General features: G+C 35.6%; 1 protein-coding gene and 1 long non-coding RNA gene across 2 annotated transcripts in view; one reads left to right on the top strand and one right to left on the bottom strand.

Annotated features, from left to right (window-relative positions):
* Positions 1-25,103, bottom strand: part of lamc3 (laminin, gamma 3) — a 70,552-nt gene that overhangs the window by 5,292 nt on the left and 40,157 nt on the right. The window contains exons 11-22 of the mRNA XM_026211936.1: positions 24,067-24,170; positions 20,264-20,491; positions 5,669-5,857; positions 5,200-5,451; positions 4,551-4,704; positions 4,324-4,466; positions 3,222-3,400; positions 2,618-2,810; positions 1,418-1,659; positions 1,231-1,307; positions 1,014-1,148; positions 659-899 (exon numbers count right to left, since the gene is read on the bottom strand). Coding sequence (XP_026067721.1) covers positions 659-899; positions 1,014-1,148; positions 1,231-1,307; positions 1,418-1,659; positions 2,618-2,810; positions 3,222-3,400; positions 4,324-4,466; positions 4,551-4,704; positions 5,200-5,451; positions 5,669-5,857; positions 20,264-20,491; positions 24,067-24,170 — 2,137 coding nt within the window. The remainder of the gene's footprint in view (positions 1-658; positions 900-1,013; positions 1,149-1,230; positions 1,308-1,417; positions 1,660-2,617; positions 2,811-3,221; positions 3,401-4,323; positions 4,467-4,550; positions 4,705-5,199; positions 5,452-5,668; positions 5,858-20,263; positions 20,492-24,066; positions 24,171-25,103) is intronic.
* Positions 9,229-9,733, top strand: LOC113049523 (uncharacterized). Its single transcript, XR_003276616.1, has 3 exons — positions 9,229-9,378; positions 9,494-9,579; positions 9,692-9,733. It is a non-coding gene; the product is annotated as an uncharacterized LOC113049523 (long non-coding RNA).

Below are 25,103 nucleotides of genomic sequence, written 5' to 3'. Positions count from 1 at the left end.
TGTTAATAAGTGAATCATTGCAACTCAACCGAATCATTATAATCAAAATGTATACATTTTCTGCCCCATATCTTGAATTCTATTATTACTCTTAATGCATTTTAATAGACTGAATCATGCAGTGAAAGAACACACACCAAATACACATGTGCACCGTTTAACCCACTAGACTTCATCACGCAATGCATGTATGCGATCCCTAGGTGTTTTGTTTGGGTTTTGAAAAATACTCAATAATGCCAAAATGCACAACGTTAAAACAATTACGATATTATTGCAGATGATATATAACACACTCCCCTACGTGAGGGTAATTAATGACTGAATTTTTGGTGCACTATCCCTTTAAAAGTATGACCGCTCAATTAGAAATGTTTCTTAGTATAAAGCTTTGCTTACAAAACATATCACTGGACCATAACATAATGTTTATAAAAGCTTCTAAAAATTATTTCTGTTTGTCATGTTGTGGAATAAGTCAACTGATGACAACTAAGCATTTTAACTAGAAAATAATTTATAATTTTGTGTAAATCAACTCTAGACCTATAAGATTTTAGTTAATAAGATTAAAATGCATGCATGTTGATAAAAAAAATCAGTGTATTAAAGCATCAATAGTTGAACCACAATGTCCACACATAATGCATGAACAAACCTCATCCTTGGTTGCTGTGACATTTGTTTGATTAAGCATCTGTGAGGAAGACGTTATATTGGACTCCTGTGCTGCGAGGGTGAAATTGCCATCCATTCTGCGTAGTTCAGATAGTGAAGAGGTGATGTTCTCTAAGACGGCAGCTATCTCGGAGTTGTGCCTCTGAAGTGACAGGTGTGTCACTAAAGTCTCATTAACCTCAAGCGTCAGATTCTCCTTCAACTGCTGCATCTTCTCCAGGCTTTCAGACAAAAACAGATAGACAGCGGCATTTAAAATGAGTTATTAAAGACCAATACCCAGGGAACCCCAAAAAGTGCTTGATGAATACAATAACAAACATAATGTAACTCACTTCTCTGTAAGATCCTGTACATATGACTCTGTGGAGTTGTCTTCTAGTAAAGTTATCAGCTGTGAATAGGTTCTGTTAGCCATTTTAAAGGCATCTCCTGCTATCTGCTCTATACGAGCTGCCATGTCTGTGTGACTGTTAAAAGAAAACATTGTTTGCAGAAGTCACATCTAAAACTTGAACTGACATTTGTAGTACATTCAGTATTTCTGCTAACCTTTTCACTAGCAACTCAGACTCATTCACTATGGCGTTCCATTTGTTTGGTTCTTTAGGGATTACAGATGGGATGACCTGAGAATAAGATGTTTGAAGAGATGCAGAGAGACACAAAAGCCTTCATTAAGACACGTTCTCTAGCCAGATGGATTAGACATTCATTTAATTGATCTGTGCAGACTCACCATGTTGTTAAGGTCAAGAGTCATCTTCTGAAGCTGGTCTTGCATTTTCAGAGTAACAGATAAAGTGTCACCAAGCTCTTGACACTCATGTTCACCCTTCAGAGTCTTTTCTTCCTCTGTAACTTCTCCGCTGTCTGTTAAGTTGCAGTTCAGTGCCGATGCAATGCTACGCAGCTGCAGCTGTAAGGTCTGGGCAGATGTTTCTAGCTGTGAGAACTGTTTAATGAAATCCTCGCGAGCCTCTGCATCAAAGAAGGAACATCAGTGAAGCATCAGTAGGGAGTTTCCAACAAAACGCTTGTCACTTGCAGAAACAACAAAGCTGAATGGAGCAACAATATGTTCTACATTAGTCTTAAACTGTGATAAATTGAAAAGTGACTGTATAAACCATCCTAAACACATTTTTTTTTTCTTAGCATATAATATAATATACTTCAAAAGTTTATTTCATGCTCACCCAGACTACAATTTCACAGCCTTATTTTTTGTCAAATTATTAATGTCTTTACTGTAATTTTTGATCAAATTAATGAGTCCTTGCTGAATAAAACTATTAATTTATTGAAAAAAAAAAAAAAAAAAAAAAAAAAAAATATATATATATATATATATATATATATATATATATATATATATATATATATTTATACAAACTTTTTGAAAGTGTTATTACAGATATATTGTCAATCCAATTTCTGGGTGTTTCAAACTGATTTTTTGGTCAACAGGATGACACTGATAAAATTTTGTGATAAAATTTTAAATACAATTTTTTATTTTTCATAAACCAGTTTCAAGTGAAAAGATAGATATTTGGTGTAATAGCATTATGACAGTGTTCATATTAACAATATATAAATAACTACATAAGCACCATTAATTACACATTAAATGCTTCTTATTTATATTGAGTTACTACAATATAATGGTGCTTTAATGTAAAAAAAAAAAAAAAAAGAATAATTTGCTTTTAAAGGGCATTATTATTTATTTTATTAATATTTTATCTAATTAATCTGCCTTCCATGCAGTGAACATAGTTAATGTGCTGGACATTGAATATATTATGTATTGTATTACAAAATATGTTGTAATATAATATACTATTGTATAATATTTGATGACCCCTGGCACGTTGCCATTTAATATGTGTTTACTAAAAACAGCTTGTTTGTGAATTGGTTAAGGACTTTTCACCTTGAATAGCTAGGAGGTCTTCCAGGGCATTGGGCAGATAGTCTTCAACTTGGTCCTTCTGTATGTGATTGTCCAGGCCGTTATGTTGGTGTCTGTGCTGCTGTCGCCCACGATAATGCCGACTGTATTTATTGCAGTCATATCTGCTAAGCAGCTTCTCCAACTCCTGGAGCCTGTCCTTCAGTTTACTGGCCTGTACACATAACAAGGTGAAAAAATCATTAACAAAACCCATGAGAAGAAAATGATGAGACAATGTGTGAATGTAGTCATATTTAAAAACAGAAAAATCAAAGCACTCAATTACAGCAGTAGACGTAGCTTTGATTATTAAAAATATCCATCACACCTTATTAGCTTGAGCCCCACTGAGCTTGCACTATCATTTAAAGGGCAGATCTAGAACCAGTCTGCAATTACCACCCATTCATGCTCATTACGAAAAACCCAAAAGATCTGAGCATCTAAGCAAAGGACCTTAGTGAGTGGGTGAGATAGCACTTAATTGTGAACCTTTTAATTAGTTGAGCAACCATTCCATAAAAAATATCATTTTTCATGCTTCATCATCATCTCTCTCTCTCATGAACTGAGGAAGGCCCACCTGGTCTCTGATGAGACTGTAGCACACAGGACACTCCTCACATTGGTGGGTCAGGCGATTCTGATAGTAGTTCAATTCACACTTGTCACACTTATATCCAACAAACCCATGGCGACAAGAACACGTCCCATTGTCATGACACTGCATCGAGGACGAGCCCATGGGGTCACAATTACATGCTATAGGTGGGAGATTGAGAAAGAGAAACAATGAGTCTCCAGCACTTGAAAAAAGTATGTGAGGGACACAATGGACAAAGTTATGTATAATCTTAAAGGGATAGTTCACCAAAAACAAATTTTCAGTCATTACTCACTTTCAAATCGTTCTAAATCTGTAAGAAACACAAATTAAGATATTTTTTATCAAATCCGAGAGCTTTCTGACCCTAGACAGCAAAATGTAGTAAAGACATCACTAAAATAGTCCATGTGTCTTCAGTGGTTCAACCATAACTTTATGAATCTATGAGAATACTTTTTGCGTGCCAAGAAAACAAAAATAAGGACTTTATTCAACAATTCTTCTCTTCTTGTTAAATAAAGTTGCTATTTTTGTTTTCTTTGCACATAAAAATTTCATAACATTACGGTTGAACCACATTGACTATTTTAATGAAGTCATTACTACGTTTCTGGGCCTTAACCATGGTAGTTCCATTCGCTCTACGGAGAGTTAGAAAGCTTTTAGATTTCATCAAAAATATCTTAATGTGTCTTACAGGTTTGGAACTCCATGAAGGTGAGTAGTTAAAGACAAAATGTTCATATTATGAAAGAATTATCTCTTTATGTTTAAAAATAAATTCAATTGTGTTATAACACTCCATGGAGTTTATTTAGCTGAATTCACAGTACAATATATTGATTAACAGAGTATCATTGACAAATATAATTTGATTATTAAATATTTGTATTTTTAATTTGTTAATAATAATAAAAAAATAACAACTTATAAGTCCCATTAGAAAAATAAACATTAAACATTAAAATGTTAATATTAAACCATTTTAAAGATGCAAATCTTTGTTTCAGGGCAAATCTGACTTGTCCATGTCAACCACATATGTCCAGTGTCTGGTTCTGATTATTGATTTCAATACCTCTGCAGCCTCTAGAGGAGAAACCAAAGAATCCCATTCGACAAGTGTCACATGACAGCCCCTCTACACCTGTTCGACACATGCACTGTCCTGTGATTGGATGACATGCTGAAGAAGAGGAGCCAATGGGGTTGCAGTTACACCTATAGAAGAGAAGAAAAGAGCATATAATTTATGCAGTTTAATTTATAGGCTGATATAGTGACAGAAATACTGACAGATCTTACATCTCACAGCCCAAGCCTGGCTGCAGGTTGAAATAACCAGTTTCGCACTGTCCACAGTCTCTCCCTGTCACATGACTCAGGCAAACACAGTTTCCTGTATCCGGGTGGCAGTCATTCGGTGATCCTGATGTCCCGGCCACGTCACAGGCACAAGCTTAGAAACAGAAATTCATAAATTCTCAATGCAAAAAACCCAGAAAGTTGAGTTTCCCGAGTTACAAAGAATTTCACAAAAAAATCTTCTCAGCCACATGATCGCAAATGATGTATAGCTCATGCACAAAATGCTTTTTAATGTCTACATTCTAATGAGGCATGCAACAAAGCAACATCTCGAACAAGGAAAAAATGCTTAATGCTGCCAAGCTTCTCAAAAACAATTTAATCAAAGTTTTGAAGTCTCAAAGCATCAACGACTTTCCATTGACTATGGTTTTTATACTCAGCTAATGATATTTTCTGTCTCTTACTCATTTGCATTTACATATCTGTAGTATATTAAGCCATTTTCTTTTGGCTGGTTTCCACAATGTATGTGATTTTACATTTTACTGTCCTTAAGAGGATAAGGCAGGTGACTATATACCCTTTATACGCCCCTCAAATGTCTTAATTTTATGCCACATTCATTGTTTTAAATGATACTCACGTTTGCACTTTCGCTCTGGATTGAGTTCATTGGCCAAAGCGTTGCCGTAGTAACCTGATCTGCATTTTTCACAATGGTCCCCAGTCGTATGTCCCAGGCATTTCAGACAGCGTCCAGTCATGTGATCGCACACACCCACTGCATTGGGATCCACGTTCCCATTACACTCGCACCTCACACACGGTTGCACTTCGCCTCCCCAACCCAAAGGGTTGCCATAGAAACCATCTTCACATAATTCACACCGTACACCTGGGAATCCATTAAAATCCATTAACACAATCTACTTTCTTTTTATTATCACCCTTTGTGCTTGTGCTTCGGATGCAAGTGTCTGCTAAATGGCTAAATGTATATTTATTTACAGTGTGTGCATAATGTATTTTAACTACTAATCTTTTTGCATATTAATGCTGAACTGAGCTGAGCTGAATTATGTAAATTTGCACAGAAACTGACTGCAACTGACCCCTTTGGCCTGTTGGACAGTTGGTACAAACCACGTCCCCTGTCTCTGGCACCTGGACACAGGTGGTGTGATCTGGACAAGGACAGGGTAAGCAGTCGCCTGCGCTGCCAGTCAGTGCATTGCCATAGTAACCATCTTCACAAAGCTCACAATAAGGACCTGTCGTGAAGTCTCTGCAGTCACATTCACCTGCAATAAAACACACATACACACACACACAGGAAGAAAGGAAACATGCACAAGAACAAAAATATTAGGAGTGGGTTTTGGCACAAATTTCATGATTCGATTGAATATCGATTAGGCCTATTTTGTATATATCATTTACAGGACATGGCATATTTTCTCAAGGAAAAACAAATCACTCAACTAATGCTGTAAAATACACATGAGAGTCGATTGGTACTACATTATTATAATATTGAAGGTTACAATTAACTGATTTGCATACAAACTAGTGCTGGGCAACAATTACATTTTTTGAAAACCATGATTAATCGCATGATTGTCTGCGATTAATCGTATTGCTATACACAGAACCAGCAATGCATTCAACAGCAGTGTATTGTGCACTTTATTCATTTAAAAATACTGCTATATGAACAAAAAAGCAATAACACTTGGTTTGCAAACACTTTAAACAAATAAAGTGTTTTTTTTTACAGCAGTGTTCCTTTTATGTAGTAGCAGTTAAAATATCTCTTGTAAATCTTAACTTATAACATTAATGTAATTAAATAAAACAAGCTATTTGTCACAGCCAGGGCATTAGCGTTTTTATAGAAAATATATTATAGTTTGTTATAGAAAAACAAGTTATGTTCAGAGTCCAGAGCCTCGATCATAACATTATAATACGGGACAGCACTTGATTGGCGGGTAGAGACTCTTGTGTGTGGGATGCGGGAAAATAATTAGTTTGTGCTCACACTAGGCAAACTTAACCCCCAAAGCCTTGTTCGTTTGACTGGTGTGATCGATCTGTTTAGCAGTCCCTGGCTCTGTTGGAAGAGGTGGGTCAGAGCGCGGTTCAGTTACTGTATATATAGATCAGTGAGTGTGAACGCTAACAGCGCCGGAGTGGAGATCTTCTGATACGTGGTGCACGATTGCGTGAATATTTCTGAGCGGCAAAAGCGATACATTTGTAAAGCAATATAGTGTGAGAGGGCCGTGTGTTACAGCATCCCGTACGACTCAAAATAATAAACCACAAAGCTTACAAAACAATACATTCCACTGTGCTGAGCAAGCGCTTCTCTGCTGTCTTCATGTGCTATCGGAAACTTCCTATTTCCCGTTTATGAAGTCGTGATTTCAAGCTCATTGCATTCTTTTCTGTTCTGGTTTGTGGAGCTGATGGTTAGCCTAAACAGTTTGATTGGGAGCAGCCCCCCCTGTGACCCATGATTTGTCTGCAGGCCTATGTGTATTCAGAGCAAGTGAGCAATGAATGTACTTTCATAATAATAATAATAAAAAACTGCGTTAACGCCCGATAAAATAATTATCAATTATTAATTAATTAATTAAAATAACGCGTTATTTTGCCCAGCCCTAATACAAACATGTTTATGTTTATTTCATGCTGTAGCCAACATTGAAGCAATAGAGATCAGTTCAGAAGAGTTTTGCGCTGCCGCTTATCTTGAACTGAGGCGCTACAGCGATCTATCTCTCAACATTAAACAGCGCCAAAATGGCAGTTTTTATTTGAATATTGTAATAAAATTGACAGAATTTGAAATATGTTGAATTTGTTTCACATCAAAAGTAACAAAACACAAAGTTTATTGCAATTTCTGTATAATGTGTGGGCTTCGATGTTCCTTTCATGAACTGAAAATAATCGACTAATCGATTCTTGGGAGTTAAGAATCATTATAGTTTCGTAAAAAGGAGAATCGATTAAAATCGAGAAATCAATATTTTTTACCAAGCCCTATTTTTTTTTAAGTGCATATATTGTGAAAAGAAATGATTTAGGAGACATACATGAAGTCAGACAGTCTAAGACAATCATCAGATCCACTGAACCTGAATATCGCTGGGCTCCATTTGGATTCTGCACACATGCCCTGAAAGTTTCATTTCACCGAAATTAAAAACAAGTAGAGATATACTACAAAATATATAAAAGAAGAATGTACATTACATAAATAAATTAAAAAAGAAATACAAATGTTTACAAATACTAAACAAATACTATAATATATATTTGTCACGTTTAGGTGTGTATACACCTATATATAGACACGCATCCCTCAGCTGTGTTTTAGTTGAAAAAGTGCACTACCCTTCTGAAACAGCAGATGGCAATACACTATTACATTAAACATGTGAGTGAAAACGAGACAAAGTAGCCTATGTGATCTGACTAGTCGCTAACTACGCACTACGCAGCTCGAAGCTAACAGACTGTTCAAATGCATCTATCTTCAAAAGCTCATCGATTATTTCTAATTCAGTGTTAAGAACTTAATTCAAAGATAATTTATTCTCTTTACCAACAAGAACATACAATCTCTAGGTTCTGTCTCAGATTATTAGGAAAAGCTCTGCAATAAGAGGGCTAAACAGCATTATGAGATCTAATTCCTGTCCATCAACTTTGATATATAATACATAAGCACATTCATGATTAAAAAACATGTTTCCTGACCTGTGTATGTATGAAATACGTACGGCACACGAGATGAATAGTCAAGCAGCTTCATTAAGGACAAGTACAAGTCAGAAAGATCCAATAAAATAATTGCACAAATAGCACACACACTAACATTCTAAATACATTTCAGTGAAAAGCTCACTCCACTTCACACCTATCAATCCAATAATCACGTCCTTAACATTAAAGGATAAAGACTTCGCACTCCTGCTGTCCCTCAAATGCACTAAATGCCACCGAGAGGATTTGCAAGGTTAACACTAATAGATTTAATAAGGTTTCTCTGAGAGAGATAGAGTGACTGAGAGAATAAAGAGAATGGCAGAGAAAAGTATTGGGTATGGGTAAGAATGCATGGAAATTATTTTAATAATTTATTAAATAATTATTTATTGTATTCTAGCTGATAACAGACAATTACATGACTGGAAAACATACCTCCACAAATATAACAAAGAATAATGTTATTGTGCTATATTTGTGAATAAAGCATAAAAATATAGTAGATTTTCAGTCCCCGCACCACTATCCAGGAAGACATGATGTTTCCTTATAAGCCAGAGTACACTGTAAAAAATAATTCAGTGGCTTAGTAAATTTCACAAAAATAAAGAGCTATATTTACTTAATAAAATCTTTTGAAATCATTTAAGAGATATTTTGAGTGGGTCAGGTTAAAAATAATAATTAAAAATCCAACAAATAATTTCTCTAAAATTTACATATATTATTTAAGTTTATTTAATGAAAATAAATAAGTATTTAACTAACTAATTATATTTTTAATATACCCTCAATATTTCTGGTGAATTCTAATATAAATATTTGATAATTATTTACTTGTACTGATCTGTTTTAGAAACTAAAATTATTAAGTATTTCCTACCAATTTTCCTAAATAAAGTTCCAGCTTAATAAAAAACGGTTTAAATAAATTAAGTAAATTTCGCGGCTAAAGTGATCACGTGTGCAGCTCCGCAGGAAAAAAAAATCTGCTTTTCTCAGCAGAGACGTCGACTAGCCATACTCCTCACAACTCCTGGTAAGTAACGTTAGTCAGCTAATCCTACTTACGTTTGTAACACTTTATTATAAAGTTAATAATTATTAAGCATTTCCTAACAATTGTCTTTGTATTTTACGTCATCTTCAACAAGTTTCGTAACTTAATCGAGGTCACCTGAAGGACGGCGTTCCTGAGTTTCCTCAGCAACGGCAAGACCCGCACTCCTCTCATATCGGGGTACGTTATGTAATTTAGCCAGCTTAAACTAAATATGTTTGTGATGTTTAATTCAGAAGTTAATTATTAAGGATTTCCTAACAATTGTGTTTGTATTTTGCGACATCTTAAGAAGTTTAACGAGTTTCGCGGCTCAAGCAAGAGGCACCTGTCACTGAAGGACTGCTTTTCTCAGCAACGACGTGAACAGCATTACTCGAATTTCCTGTAAGTAGTCATTTTATAACGATGTATATTTGCAATACTTTATTCAAAAGTTGATTAAACATTGACCGTGTGTACGTGTACATAACAGTGTAGTTTTCTAAGGTAGTTAGTGGGGCAGCGATATGTATGTTAGGGTTTTTTTTTGGAGTGGATTAACTTTCGTACTATTTGGATCACCGTTTAACCGCCATTTGAAAGTCTAACGATAAGTGTACCGTGGTCCAGCAACTATAACTATACATGCCCAATGGAAAACGATTTTGTACAGGTTCCCCTTTGGGGTCAGTGGCTTGTCAAAAGGGAACACATCATTTATGAACTTTCAAATGACATTCTGTCTTGTAAAAAGCTGTCACGTTGTTGTAAAACATCATAATTACTACATGAACTCAAGTATGAGCTCTTAAATAACCACTAAAAATACCATGCAAAAGTATTTAAAATGGCGTGGACATAACATAGACTGGTGCGTTTTAATCAGCTCCCACTATAGGGAGTCGGACAGTTTAAGGCCTGCTCCGTTGTAAAATCATTCTAGTGCACTGAAACCTAGATCACATACAATATCGGTCAAAAGTTTGAAAACAGTAAGCTTTTTAATGTTTCTAAAATAAGTTTCTTAAGCTCATTAAGCTTGCATTTATTTAAAAAAAAAATAATGCAGAAAAAACAACCGTCTATTATCCCCCCCTACCCTCTATGGCTATTTGGCTGGTAATTTTTTTAGGGTTACTCGCCAGACTGATATAATATTTATATACACACACACACACACACGCACATATATATATATATATATATATATATATATATATATATATATATATATATACACACACACATACATACATACATATATACATTAAAGCCGAATTTTCATTCCATTACTCCAGTCACCGCAGCTGTTTCAAAACAAATCCAGACCTGGTGGGTATTGAAGGACAGCGGAGGCTGGGGGAGGGGTACATTGTTTTAATTTTAATTAAAGTAATATTTTTGTTCCCTGAAACAGATCAGTTTAATTTTGCATCCTTAAATAGTTTGATAGAAATTTCACAAATATATTATGTGTATTATAAATAAACAATTTGTTAGTCAAATACTAAATTGTTTTAGGGGAAAAAAAGATAAAATATAACTGTACATTTTAGATAAAATTAACTGTTGTATTTTTAGTCAATTATTATGTTTACATTTATGTATTTGGCAGACGCTTTTATCCAAAGCAACTACATTGCATTTCAAGGTACACATTTACAATCTTATAATATTCAGAGATTTTATTAAGTTCATAAAGTTAAATATTATTGTAATATTTACTAAGCCACAGAATTATTTAGAGGGTTAAGGGTTGAGTGTGAGGGTTAATGCAATGCATATTTTTTTTCAAGTAGTGCAATTAAACAAGCTTTTTTGTTTCAAAACCATTAGTCATTTTACTTAAATATTAAACATGTTTATAAAGAAATTGGTTGAAATAATGCAGACCTCAATAAAAGCCTATAGCATTGATTTAAAGCATAGAAGCTCACAGTTAGTCTCTTTTCATTTTTCTTTTAGGTTTATTGTTAAAAATAAATGTCCCTATGTAGAAAATTAACCTGTCCTCTTGTTAAGAAGAATGCTGTTAATTTTTGCAACTCCCCCCCCCCCCCCCCTTTTTTTTTTTTTTTTTTTTACCTATCATACGGTCCAACAGAATGTTTGCTTCTTCAGGTGCTATTTGTTTTGTGTATTTATCGCTTTCTTGTAACATTCAGGTTTGAATGTTAGCTCTAACCAGTTATCTTTAAAATTTGCCTGTAGGGTTCAGCTGATCTACCCGTCTTCGTACACGTAGAGTTGGCAGAGGAGGTCATAAAAATCTACATCCTTCGGGACAATGATGGGGCAGTCAGCGATGTAGGAGTTGTGATTGAGGGCATCACTGTCCTCCGCAGTCTTGGGAATCTCAGCAGAGCCTGCTGCTATCTTTTGGGAGTCACGTATGCATTGGATTTGAGATATCCCAAGACCCACAAATACAGGTCCTTCTCAAAAAATTAGCTTATTGTGATAAAGTTCATTATTTTCCATAATGTAATGATAAAAATTAAACTTTCATATATTTTAGATTCATTGCACACCAACTGAAATATTTCAGGTCTTTTATTGATTTAATACTGATGATTTTGGCATACAGCTCATGAAAACCCCAAATTCTCAAAACATTAGCAAATTTCATCCGACCAATAAAAGAAAAGTGTTTTTAATACAAAAAAAAAAAGTCAACCTTTAAATAATTATGTTCAGTTATGCACTCAATACTTCGGGAATCCTTTTGCAGAAATGACTGCTTCAATGCGGCGTGGCATGGAGGCAATCAGCCTGTGGCACTGCTGAGGTGTTATGGAGGCCCAGGATGCTTCGATAGAGGCCTTAAGCTCATCCAGAGTGTTGGGTCTTGCGTCTCTCAACTTTCTCTTCACAATATCCCACAGATTCTCTATGGGGTTCAGGTCAGGAGATTTGGCAGGCCAATTGAGCACAGTAATACCATGGTCAGTAAACCATTCACCAGTGGTTTTGGCACTGTGAGCAGGTGCCAGATCGTGCTGAAAAACGAAATCTTCATCTCCATAAAGCTTTTCAGCAGATGGAAGCATGAAGTGCTCCAAAATCTCCTGGTAACTAGCTGCATTGACCCTGCCCTTGATAAAACACAGTGGACCAACACCAGCAGCTGACATGGCACCCCAGACCATCACTGACTGTGGGTACTTGACACTGGACTTCAGGCATTTTGGCATTTCCTTCTCCCCAGTCTTCCTCCAGACTCTGGCACCTTGATTTCCGAATGACATCCAAAATTTGCTTTATGCTATATTATAATGCTATATGCCAAAATCATCACTATTAAAACAATAAAAGACCTGAAATATTTCAGTTGTTGTGCAATGAATCAAAAATATATGAAAGTTAAATTTTTATCAATACATTATGGAAAATAATGAACTTTTATCATAATATAAATTTTTTTTGAGAAGGACCTGTACTCACTTGAGTTGTTCCAAAAACTGTTTCTTGAGCTGGATCCTCCAAAACTCTCTGTTAATGTTCAGAGGTTAAAAAAGTATCTTCTTGCACAGTAGTGGTTCATGATCATCCCACAGAATGGGTATTCCTGATGGAAGTGTTTCTGTTATCGGATTAATTCTGTTGAAGGGATAGTTCACTCAAAAAGATGATGTTGTTATAATTTACTCTCCCTCAATTTGTCCCAAACCTGTACGAGTTTCTTTCTTCTGTTGAACACAAAAGATATTTTAAGTGAAGTGACGTGACATTCAGCCAAGTATTAAAGAGTGTTGGTTAACGCATTTAAAGGTTGCCATTGACTTTGCATAGTAGCCTTTTTTTTTTTTTTTTTTTTTTTTTTTTACCATGGAAGTCAATTGCAACTTTCAACTGTCTGTTAACCAACATTCATTAAAATATCCTTTGTGTTCAACAGAAGAAAGAAACTCTACAGGTTTGGGACAACTTGAGGGCGAGTACATTATGACAACATCATCTTTTTGGGTGAACTATCCCTTTAATATTGATGTAAGTGTTGCTTTTTTTTTATGGTTTAATGAGTGGTAATGAGTGTGACTGCAAATGGCTGGTATGCACCAGGAACAAAGTAAGATGTCATTTCTCTTACGGCTATCATATTTTACATGTAATCTACTTGAATACTAAGATGGATGAAATGTTTCATAAGGTTTAATCATTTCCCTTATGGCTGCTTTACAGTTTTTAATTTTTGCAATCTACTGGAATATTAAAATGGATAAAATGTTTCAAAGGTTGATTTTAGACTTTGTCTGATGTTTAATTGATAAATAAATGTTTAATAAAAAATGTGTTTCTTTCTTTATTTGGTTTTATTATATTAATTGTAAAGGGTAAATGGTGTAAAAAAAAGTGAATGCAACATTTTGATCATTTATAGTCCAATATTAAGTTAAATTCACTTTTACATGTAGTAAACATAGCACATTTGTTTGGTTAAATTTCATCCAATATTTCAATTATATCTACTCAATATTTTTTGTTTATTTTACATAGAATTACAGTTGTGGTGTTTTATAATTTTGATTATATCTAATTAATTTTATTTCTCATATAAAGTTATTCAGTTATTCAGATTTACTTAATTTTTTTACTTACAATTACTCAATTTAAACAGTACATTTCATTGATTTCACAGCTTTAAAATTTACTCAATTTTTTTGAGTGTAAAAATGTTTCACCAAAAAAATTGAGTAAATAATAGTTAAACTTTTTACAGTGTACTTACTATCTCTAGTCTGGAAGACTTTGGGATTTCGAAGGTTTTGACCAGCGTTCCAAATCGGAGGTAGAGAAAGAAAGAGAAAGCAAGCAAGAGATTGAGAGGAACAGACAGATGGACAGAGAGAGATCAATGTGATAACTTCAAATGAAAAGCACCTATAGTTCATAAAGAAGTCTGGAGTCTTTTAAGAAAAGACTGTAGGGGCGTCTGTTTTGTTTTTTTGTTGTTTGTCTGATTTTATAAGCAGCTGGATTCGGCCGTGGTCCTCTTCCTCTGTTTATTTGTTCTGCTGAATTCAATTTAGGAGGCATTTTATTTTCAGTCTCTGGGAGGTCTGGAAACATGGTGTATGCACAGACATATGTGTCTGTGTCGGTCTGGCCTGGAGGAAACAAATTTAACTCTAAAAATCGTACCGAAAGAACCACCGCCCCATATATCACTTCACTGAGACAATCCTCAACTCTCACGAAGATCAATACCACTCTCTTGCACAACAAAACAGAGGACTGCAACACCACATAATGCAGAGCAAAAACATTTGGACCTTAAAGTACAACAAAACAAAGCAAATTTGGGTCTTTTTATGGCGTCAGAAGACAGAATAGAGTACAGAAGCCACATGGACCACATTTTCAGGGGCTTTTTGTAATTTGAAAGCTTTATTCTCCATTTATTGTAACTATGTGGAAAGGATTATGTCTTTTTATGTAAGAGAGCACATGAGGGTTAGAAATTACTTTTTTTTTTTTTTTTTTGAGTGAACAAAATGTATGGGTTCTCAAACACTGAATCAAGGTCATGATGTGAGACAACATTACATATTTTGTCGGTGACCTGTTTTATTTCACTTCACTGCCCCAGTGATGTTGCAATCCAAAAGCAACAGGTGACATAGAAAATTTGGACCAGATTCATTTGAATCATAACTGAAGGCTTGAAGATGATGGATGACATTTCTGTCAGCATTGCAGCCGCTGATGAGAATGAGTGCAATCCAGCTGAAATGATTAATCTCAGGATGTTTTTCAGCATGAATAGCCAGTTACACCTGGTCACAAAGGTATGAAGAGACAGACAGAAAGGAGAATGGGAAGGTGAGAGAGGTTACATTTAATTCTGTTTGAGTGTAAAAGAAATGCTGGCTACCATCTGTGTGTCGGCCTCGGCGGATGTTAAAGTTGCCCTTAGGATAATATGAGACAGATGTGGCAGCTATTGACTGGCAGGTGCCACACACACACACACACACACCCAGAAACAACCACTTCCCTGTGTGCAGATCAAAAGCTGCTGGCGTGGAAGTTGCGTTCATTTGCATTCTGAAACAAAAGTCTCCTTATTCCCTCAAACTGCTTGACGACTGACTGTGATATTAGATCAACATTCTCTCACAGAGTTTGATTTATATTTAATGGTTAAACAATCAAGATTAATCAAGTTAATTTTACATGCTGTCCAACTAATGGTCACAAAAGAGGCCAGGTTCATTTTGCATTCAAATCAGAATTCTACATATTCACAGACTCATCTGTGCTATGCAAAACAGGACGAAGCAGAGGTCTGCTGGGATTATCATATCAATGTCTTTACTTGAAATCTTGCATCTCTTCAGGCAAGTTTATTCCTAGTGCCTGACATTTGTACCTTTCCTCTTTTTGAATTATTCACTGCTTTAGCGTGGCTAAATGTCAGCACCTCCACATGAGCTCTTCCTGACTCTTCGAGAGGGGTGAAAGAATGAGAGTAAAATAAAGACATCCCTCTCTTTCCAAAAACAGAGGCTTGAAAAGGACCCATCCCTGCAGCTGTCCTTTGGAAAAGGGCGCTCTTGACCTCCGCTAGCTGCCAGACTACATCCGTCATAAGAAGGTTTCGCTTGTTAGAATATTAATTACAGGTTGGTCTACATTAAATAGCTAATTAGACTGTAGCATTTTCATTTATGAGGCTCCAGATGGTTAGCCAAACACTTTTTATGTTGCACTGGCATCAGATAGAATAAATCTTTGGACTCAATTACAGCCAAAATATTTATTTAAGAGTTTGTAGGTATCTTTATTTATGCTTTGTTTAACTATAGAATTTTGTTCAAAAGACTGTTGTCGAACTTTTGAATTTCTTCTTCAAATAAATTATTTTATTCTTCTATAATAAGGCATGTTTCTTGAGCAGTAAATTAGCATATTAGAATAATTTCTGAGGGTTCATGTGATGAGTCTGTAATAATGACCTCTGAAAATTTGGCTTTGCCAATACAGGAATAAATTACATTTTCAAATATATTCAAATAAAAGACAGCTATTTTAATTACATTTCTGTATTTTTAAACAAATGTACGCAGCTTTGGTGAGCCTGAAAAACGAAGGAATATGTAGCAGTCTAGAAAAAAAATGAAATTAATTTTTAATAAATAAATAATTAATGTATTGTGTACCATGCACAAGGTGTACTGGCAAACGGACATCAAAAGCTTCAGAATGATTTTACTCACGGATGCTCAATTCTAAAAGATTGAAAGCTGAGTCTTTTCATTCAGTCTTTGAATTGAAGATATGTTCTCACAACTCTGAAAATTAGACAGCCGATCATTTATGACAAAGACAGACAGATGTCTTTTCTCACTACAAAAAATCTTCCATGTATTTTCCCTACTCCTTTCATTATCTTTTTCATATCCTTTATAAGGCCGGCTTCACTGTAGGAACAATGATGATGATAGCAACAGAGAGAAAAATCAGAATAGAACAAACAGAAAAAAAACAGCCTTTTAAATGTATGAGTCACCCTTATAAAACACATTTTAAAACCTATGTGAATATAGGACCTCATGTAATACAAGAATGTGAGAATATATTTAAGTCTGGGGTGACCATTTAGTTCTCTTTAGGCAAGCTCGTGCTGTTTTCTTCTTTATTTGCTGGTTTTAATTAAGTAAATATTACAGACAAACATACTAAGCAGATTAATGTTTTTTTTTTTTTTTTTATGTGCTGTTATCCGCTATAAAATTATTCATTGTTTTTGCTATATTTACTGATACAAATCGAATGCACATCTCTTTTGCAAAGGGTGAAGAGAGAAAGAAAGTGAGAGGAAGAGAGAATGAAAATGACACAACGGCGCAAGGTGAGATATGAATGCTCTCGCACTTTCTGTGAATGTAGCAGTTAATGTAAATACATTTATATGAAAACCCACATCCGCAGCAAACTCCTCTTCTTCTGCATCTCTCTCTAGTCTTTCCCTGATTCTTCCAAGACAAATACAAGCCTTCTCAGCCTAATTTTATGGATGGGGACCCTTAAATTAACATGCTTGGGAGAAGTACTCAAGAAAGAGACCAGAAAACACACACGCACGCACGCTCGCAAAATATATGTGCATCCGGATAACATATGCTTGACTTCATTAGCCCTCCAGCACATCTCTGTGCCACCGTTCCATTTTTTCCACTGCAAATATTAACTTTTTTTCAATCTGTTGTATTGCTCGCAAGAAAATAGAAATGACACGCACAGGCAGACTTGAAATAAATCACAATTACGAAGCAATACTGGATCCAGCTAGGAGAGGTGAGCTTCCCTCCTCTCTTATCTCTGACCAAACAAACAACACCTGTGCTGAGTGACAAGACTAATAACCAATTAACACCCAATTACAAGCATATTACATTACCGGGAGAAACACCCTGTTGTTCGGAAATGATAAATCAAAGGGGTGTGGCCCATCAGTGCACAGACCCTTCCTGAAGTGGAAATGAGATTGAATTAATGCTCATCAAAGGACTAACAAAATATAATTACGCTTACGAATGCGAAACGAGATTAAAACACACTTTGGTTTTTGGTGTGGAGAAAAATGAAGAGTGACGTATGCATATGCTAATGAAAAGCGTGCTGGTTTTCAGCAGGGACCTTGCAGGCCTAGTTCTATTTACGAACCTGGAAAATATTTAAGCAGCTAAATGGCAATGAACAGCACCCGCTGTGACTTAGGCGAAATCTGCTTTGAAGTTAAACAGGTTCATAAATAAATAAAAGGAGCGGGCTCCTCCTTTTCTCCGGGGAGGTGAAGATTTCCTGTGCATACATTCGTTCGATCTTGAGCTTCTTTTGCTTTGATTCCCTCTTTCCTCCTTCCTTCAATTCCCTCCCTCTTTCTCGCAGACATGCGAATCGTTTGCTCTCGTTTGTCCTTTTGCCTACCCCGAGTGGTAGATAAAGTCATGTCTGACATTAATTTGTAATGTTAAAGACTTGTACCAAACTAATTACACATTACGCTCATAATAAAAATGATGGAGGTTTAATTTGCCGCATATTAAAAGAGTGAAATTACTCATCAGTGTGAAAGAGAAACAGTCAGAGTGGGCAAGAGAGAAAGAGAGGAGGATGAACGCTCAAATCCATGCCAGGAGTCATCGCTGAAAACAGACAAACACAAACAAACACTCTTTGTCGTGCAATCGACATTACAATTAATTAGCCCCTGGCTGGCTCGCCGGTCTAATAGAGGAGAGAGGAACGAGTGTGAACTCTATCAACCTTGTACAGAAAGACAGCCTGCCATTCTAGCTGCTAATGGGGTCACGGAAAGAACAAGAGGAGGAATGAAAAAGTGAGAGTGGAACAAGGAAAAGCAGCTCAGTAAATGACAGGAACAAGAAGAGGAACATTTGAGTGATTGTGTTGGAGGTATAAAAACGTATTTGGAAGCCTACAGTCAGAAAGAGTATAAGCAGACCATAGACAAATTGAGAAACTGAAGCATTCAATATGGCAGCTGTAGAAATAGAACTTCTATCTTTTAGATAAAAGAGCAAATGGGCTTTGGATAGTGGCTTCTTTTAATCTAGAAGAAATAGGAACTGTACTTTTAGGCGAAGACATTGTCTGAAAGAAATTCATCCTTCTGTTCTGCAGTGTAGCTCTTAATTAGTAAAAATAGATTCAAAAAAGTATATACAGTTTAAAATAATTACCATTTAAAATAATTCTACAGTAATTCTAAAATGATATATACCACTCAAAAGTCTGGGGTAAGTTTTTTTTTTCTTCTGGATTGATTGATTGTTGGAAAGACCTTTACCAACATGCATTAAACTGCAGGAAAGACTTTTAGAATGTAATTATAAACAAGAGATTTCTATTTCAAATAAATGCTGTTCATTTCAGCCCACTATTCATAAAAAAATCTTTAAAAGGTATTAAATATTAAGCACCACAACACAACATTGATAATAATATGAAATGTTTCCGGAAAACCAAATAAACATTTAGATGATTCTAATCATTTTACACAAAAAAATGGAGTAATGGCAGCTGCAAATTCAGCTTTGTCATCCCTGGAATGAATTGCTTTTAAAAATATATTATAATATGCTCTGATTGCAAAGCACATTTCAGCAGCCATTACGCCATTCTACTAAGAAAACCATGTGCTATATAATCCTTAAGAAATCCTTCTAATGTGCTGATTTGGTATTCAAGAGACTTTTCTTTTTATTAGCACAGTTGAAAATGGTTGTGCTGCCTAATGAACTGTGGAAATGGTAGTACCAAGTCTATTTCAGTTGTTAAAGAAGTGAATATACTTGCATTTCTTTCAAGTCAATGTACAATGTCACTTTTGAAATTTCAGTTTTCATAAATGGCCCAACACAAACACATTCTTCCAGTCTTTCTATTGTTCTTTTGAGAGATGAAGGCTATTCTGTACACAAGAACAAAAGAACAAAGCAAGCAGTATCTAACCAGCACATGGGAAAGAAGTAGACAGCCCAGATTCACAACAAAATTAGGAGCACATAAGAGTCTGCAGTTTGAGAAAGAGACCCCTCACTGATGCTTAGCTGGAAGCTACATTGAACAGCACACGCTAAACACCAGCTTTATTTGCAGTAGTCTAGAGAAGATGCTGAGATGCTGCTGGCCTTTCAAAAGAGCCCAAAGACAAAGCCACATCTGACACTTGCATGATTAACTATCAGAGATGCATGGGTGTATCCCAAAATTTTGAAGATCACTGTATCTATATGGAAAAATAAACATTACTATGGTGGGGAAACAGTATATGTTGCATCACCGGATGACACCCTGCATTAAAAAGTTGAGACTGCATGCAAACAAACCAACAAACAAACACACTCCCAACCTGTCTCAGGATGGCAGGTCCCATGTTGATTGCAGTTGCAAGGTACACAAGGGGAGAGGGGTCCACCATTAGGGGTTTCCCTGGTGAATCCAGGAGCACAGTGTTCACAGAACTGCCCAGTGAATCCTCTGGGACAACTACACTCCTCCACCCATGAAGCATGTGGAACCATATTGTAGTTTGTCCGGACTGCAGATTCAAGGCTTACCCTGGAGAGCTGGGAGGTGTCTGTAAACAAGAAAAGATGTATCACGTACAACAATTGTGCAACCTACTACTAATTATACAATAAATATATAAATAATAAAAATACACATTTTTGTTGAGTCTTTTAAAATACATACATACATACATGCATACACACATACATATATAATCAATCAATAAATGGGGTGGAAAGAAATGGCATAACAGTAAATAAATGTAAGATGCTGTGTGACAGAAAAACAAGGTTTTTTTAGAGTAGGAAACATCATGTGCTGACTAAGAAAAGTCAAGTGCCTATTCAAACAGTTTTGTTTTTTTTCAGCAGGATTCAGCAGTTCTGATGGATTTGGAAGGAGCATTCCACCACGAATCTACACTGAATGTGAAATCACTGTGTCCCGTCCCACTTATAATTGCCCTCACGATGTAGCTTAGCTAGCCTGCCTGCTAAAGCTCCCCACTGCCTTTCTCTCACCTTTGCTTACACACAGACAGACATCAGGACCACTGGGTGCAAGCAGATAGAAACTTTGATCACCATATGAATAAATGAACAAGGAATGAATTAATCAATAAGGGCTGAGTGGGGAGAGGTGGAACATGGTGAAGGTGAGTGGGTCTTTGTTTCTCTCAGGGATCCATACTGCCTCATAAATAGTGATAGAGGGAGACTGTACACAGATCAAATTTCTCTCTCACCTCAACTCTCTCTTCCTCCAGGGTCTCTGTGTCCTATCGTCTCAACTTCTCACCTTTCATATCAGGACATGGCCGGGAAAACTAATGATTGCATGTGCTTTTGAGAGATACCGGCATTTGTGTGTGTGCGGCCGTATACAGACAAACTGATTATCATGTGCACATTGTAGCAGAAGAGGAGAGCGGTTCAAACATATGCACAAATTTCAGTGCAGCAGTTTCCAAGAACCAATGAAAGAACCTGTCAGTGCAAGACGTGGTAGAGAAATAATTATGCTCTTTGGTAAGATGTAGTTTTCTTCCTTTGACGAAGAATACAGACGAGAGACAAAGTGTGTGTGAGAGAAGATATATACTCCCACGTAGCTTCATGTACAGTATTTGTAAGTGCAGCTTGGCAGGGATGCTCAGAGTTTAGGCTCCTCTTACAGGCATTTTGTCTTTTTGTTAAAGCTCCTTACTATCTCCTGAATGAAGATGTACAATAAATGCAAGTGTTAAAAGCATCTACGAAAAGAAAAAGCTTCTGGTTAGCAGAAAACACTGCCAAGTAAAATTGCCATATGTTGATGCCAGACACACACACGGATGTCATGACTGAAACCACAATTGTTTTCTGATGTTTATTCATGTTGTTCACACATTTATAATAATGGAAAAATACTTGATCGTAAGCCATGTGGTCTCGGTGCAAACGTTTCAGTCTGCCATGGAAACTGAATTACCTTCCTCCGAAAACACAAAGCAAAACCAGTTTTAAACAATTCATACAGACTGTCTATAATATAACCCTGTTTTCACCTGGTCTTGAGATGTTTTTTTTTATTTATTTATTTATTTTAAGCTGTCTGTGCTAAATACAGAGGAGAATGTTGTATTAATTGCTCTATGTGTGTATACCGCCATCTGTTATGGTCTGCCCTGAAAATAAACTTTAAAATATCTAACTCATTTATTATATCTGTCTTCCTTTTTTGTGTGATATTTGTATATGTATGTATGTACATATGTAAAGTGCCTTGAAAAGCTAGGCACTATATTGAAATAGAGATTTGTTATTATTATTGCAAAAATATATATAATTATTATTATCGATAATAAATAAAAAATAATCATTTGTTTTTCCCATTGCGTTTCATTATCTACCTGTTAAAATTATATATATATATATATTTACCTATGTAAACTAAAAGAGAAAATAAAAGATTTATAATAACATTTATTTATTTACTTAAAGGGGTGGTTGACTGTTTATGGGGTGCAGTCTAACATGTTAATTATTTGTAAAAAATGTTTTTTTTTGCATTTTTTTTCTTCACATAATTTACACTTATTCTACACCGCACTGTCTCTTCTCTGATAAATGCTCTGATGCTCCTGATTTTATGATGCCCCTCCCTCACAAATATGCAATGAGCTCAGATTGGTTAGCTGGCCTAGAGTGTTGTGATTCGCTAAACCTCCTAGTGCAGCACAGAAACGTCACGCCCCTCACCTCAGAATATGCTCCGGTTGTATTGTAAACAATGACATCATCAATATCGCTTATCAGTTTGAACTAGATTGAGACCCATAGAACATTAGTGAAGAGGATCACTCAGAACGTGTGCAAGCACGGCTCTTACAGGACATTTCAGAAAGTTATGTTTTTTTGTTTGTTGTTGTCTCATACTTTTAGATACACTGTTATTTATAAATGCTACTGCTTATGTTAGTTTCTAATATATTGTTTTATCCTGGTTAACATGGACAGCGTGTGTCCATGTTTAACACTTCTCGTAACTATGTGAAAAATATCTGTCCGTCTATACACATAAAGTGTATAATTGGAACAGGTCATTGTTGGGGCTGAGCTGATGAGCTGAATGAGAGGGAGAGAGAGAGAGAGAGAGAGAGAGAGAGAGAGAGACAGAGAGAGAGAGACAGAGAGAGAGAGAGAGAGAGATATGCAGAGCAGAATGTGACAGGGGGACAGTATTATGAACCGCTGCTTTAGAACATTGATTTTGAAACTTGTTGAACTTGGAGCTCTAGTTTTGATGGCATGGCAACAACTCTTCCTCTTCTCTATATTGCAGTGCAACATGACTTCGCCCCCTTATTGAAATTTCTGGGTTTGTGATGTCACAAACCCGGGAAGAAGCTTGTTGTAGTCCCAACAAGCTTTTTTTGTAGGCACTGAACTGACATAATTTTAAAAGATTATATCTCTGTTTGCATTGAACTTTCAGCGCTGAAACTTTGCAGATATTGTTTATGCTCGTGGATTTGTCATCGCATGCCGCGCGACATCCAGTGTAGACAGCATCAATGATTAAAATAAGTTCCATTGTATTTTTGTTCAATACACTTACGATATTGCTTTTGGTTAGCTACATAAGTTGAATCCACTTTCCAGAATAAAAGCTAAATCTTTATTATATTATTTTTTTATGTTAAAAAAATCTATTAAAGGAAAAACAACATACAGTAATTTACAATTAAATAAATTAACTACTGAATTCATGCCAGAATGGGAAACATACACACCTATAATCCATTCAGCTGTATTGTATTCCAGTATATGACAATTGCCAACTGGTAAATATAGTGGCACATCACTGTATATATCTCAGTGAGTACAGAAATCATGCCACAATGAAAGGCAAACACTAAACACAATCACAGGCCAGGAACGAACTGAAGGGCAAGACCAAAGTTACAGGCTCCACTAGACTTGACACTAATCGATGGCTGATTACAGTACAGTCCATACTGCCAAGTATCGAATTGAACATTCCCTTGCTATTTTATCAATTTCTTTTAGTCTTTGAAGACTGCATTTCTGTCTAATTTCAGTGCATGTCTTTTCCTCATACAGTTGCGCAACACACATACATAAAGAAACCATGACTTACAGTTCTGGCCTCCTGCATTGCTGATATGTAGTGCAGTTAGATTGTAAAGCATTCGGAGAAACTCAAATTGGGCAATAGATGGATTAATGCTCTTCTCTGTTAACCTGGAAACCAGAAACAGAGATAATGGTTAGAAACATGTGACTGTGTCTGCTATAATAACTACAGTAGGGTTTTTCAAAAGAAAACAGTGTTCCTCTGACTTTATTTACGCAAAATTGAGGCTCTTCATTAAGGCACAGTAGGTCTAGTCAATTTAAGCCAATGGAATAAGGTATGAGTGAGTTACAAAATATATGAATTTTCTTGTCACTCTGGTAGGAAAGTGCCTGTCAAAACAACAAATGCAAATGTAAAAAGCCTCCATGAACAGAAAAGCTTCAGGTTAGCAGAAAACACTTCCAAATAAAATATTTTGAAGTATTATTGCACACACACAGATGTCATGACTGAAAACACAATTGTTTTCTGATTCTTGTTTTCTGTTTTTTTCTTATTCTTGTTCACACATTTATAATTATATAAAAGATCTATAAAAAAAAAAAAAAAAAACACTTGATAAGCCATGTGTTCCCAGTGGGCAAATGTTTCAGTCTGCCATGGAAACTGAAATACCTTCCTTAGAAAACACTGGTCTGTTTCCACCTGGTATTAAGATGCTTAAAAAAAAAAAAAATTGTTACTACTATATATAGAGGTGTGAATGGTGTAGTAATTGGTGTAATAACCAGCTTTTTTAGCAGTACTGCAAGAAACAATTTATCTGCTAAATGACTAAATGTAATAAAAAACTCTAGCACTTTCATGAGAACAACTACAATATATTTTTAAACTACTGTAGAAAATTGTTTTTCTACAATTTATATTTTAGAAAGCCCAATCCTATGAAAAATGACATATTTTCATCACAGGTTATATATTTAATCTGAAATTCAATGAACATCCTCATTAGCAACAGTATTCTTATTGAATTTTAACATTATGTGAACCTAGCAGTCTGCAAAAATCTCCTTAAAGAGCATTGCTTGTTTTATTTT

This window comes from Carassius auratus, chromosome 30 (assembly GCF_003368295.1).
Source record: "Carassius auratus strain Wakin chromosome 30, ASM336829v1, whole genome shotgun sequence".
Taxonomy (NCBI): domain Eukaryota; kingdom Metazoa; phylum Chordata; class Actinopteri; order Cypriniformes; family Cyprinidae; genus Carassius; species Carassius auratus.
The sequence above is the reverse complement of the archived record's forward strand: the minus strand, read 5'-3'. Positions and strand labels throughout refer to the sequence as shown.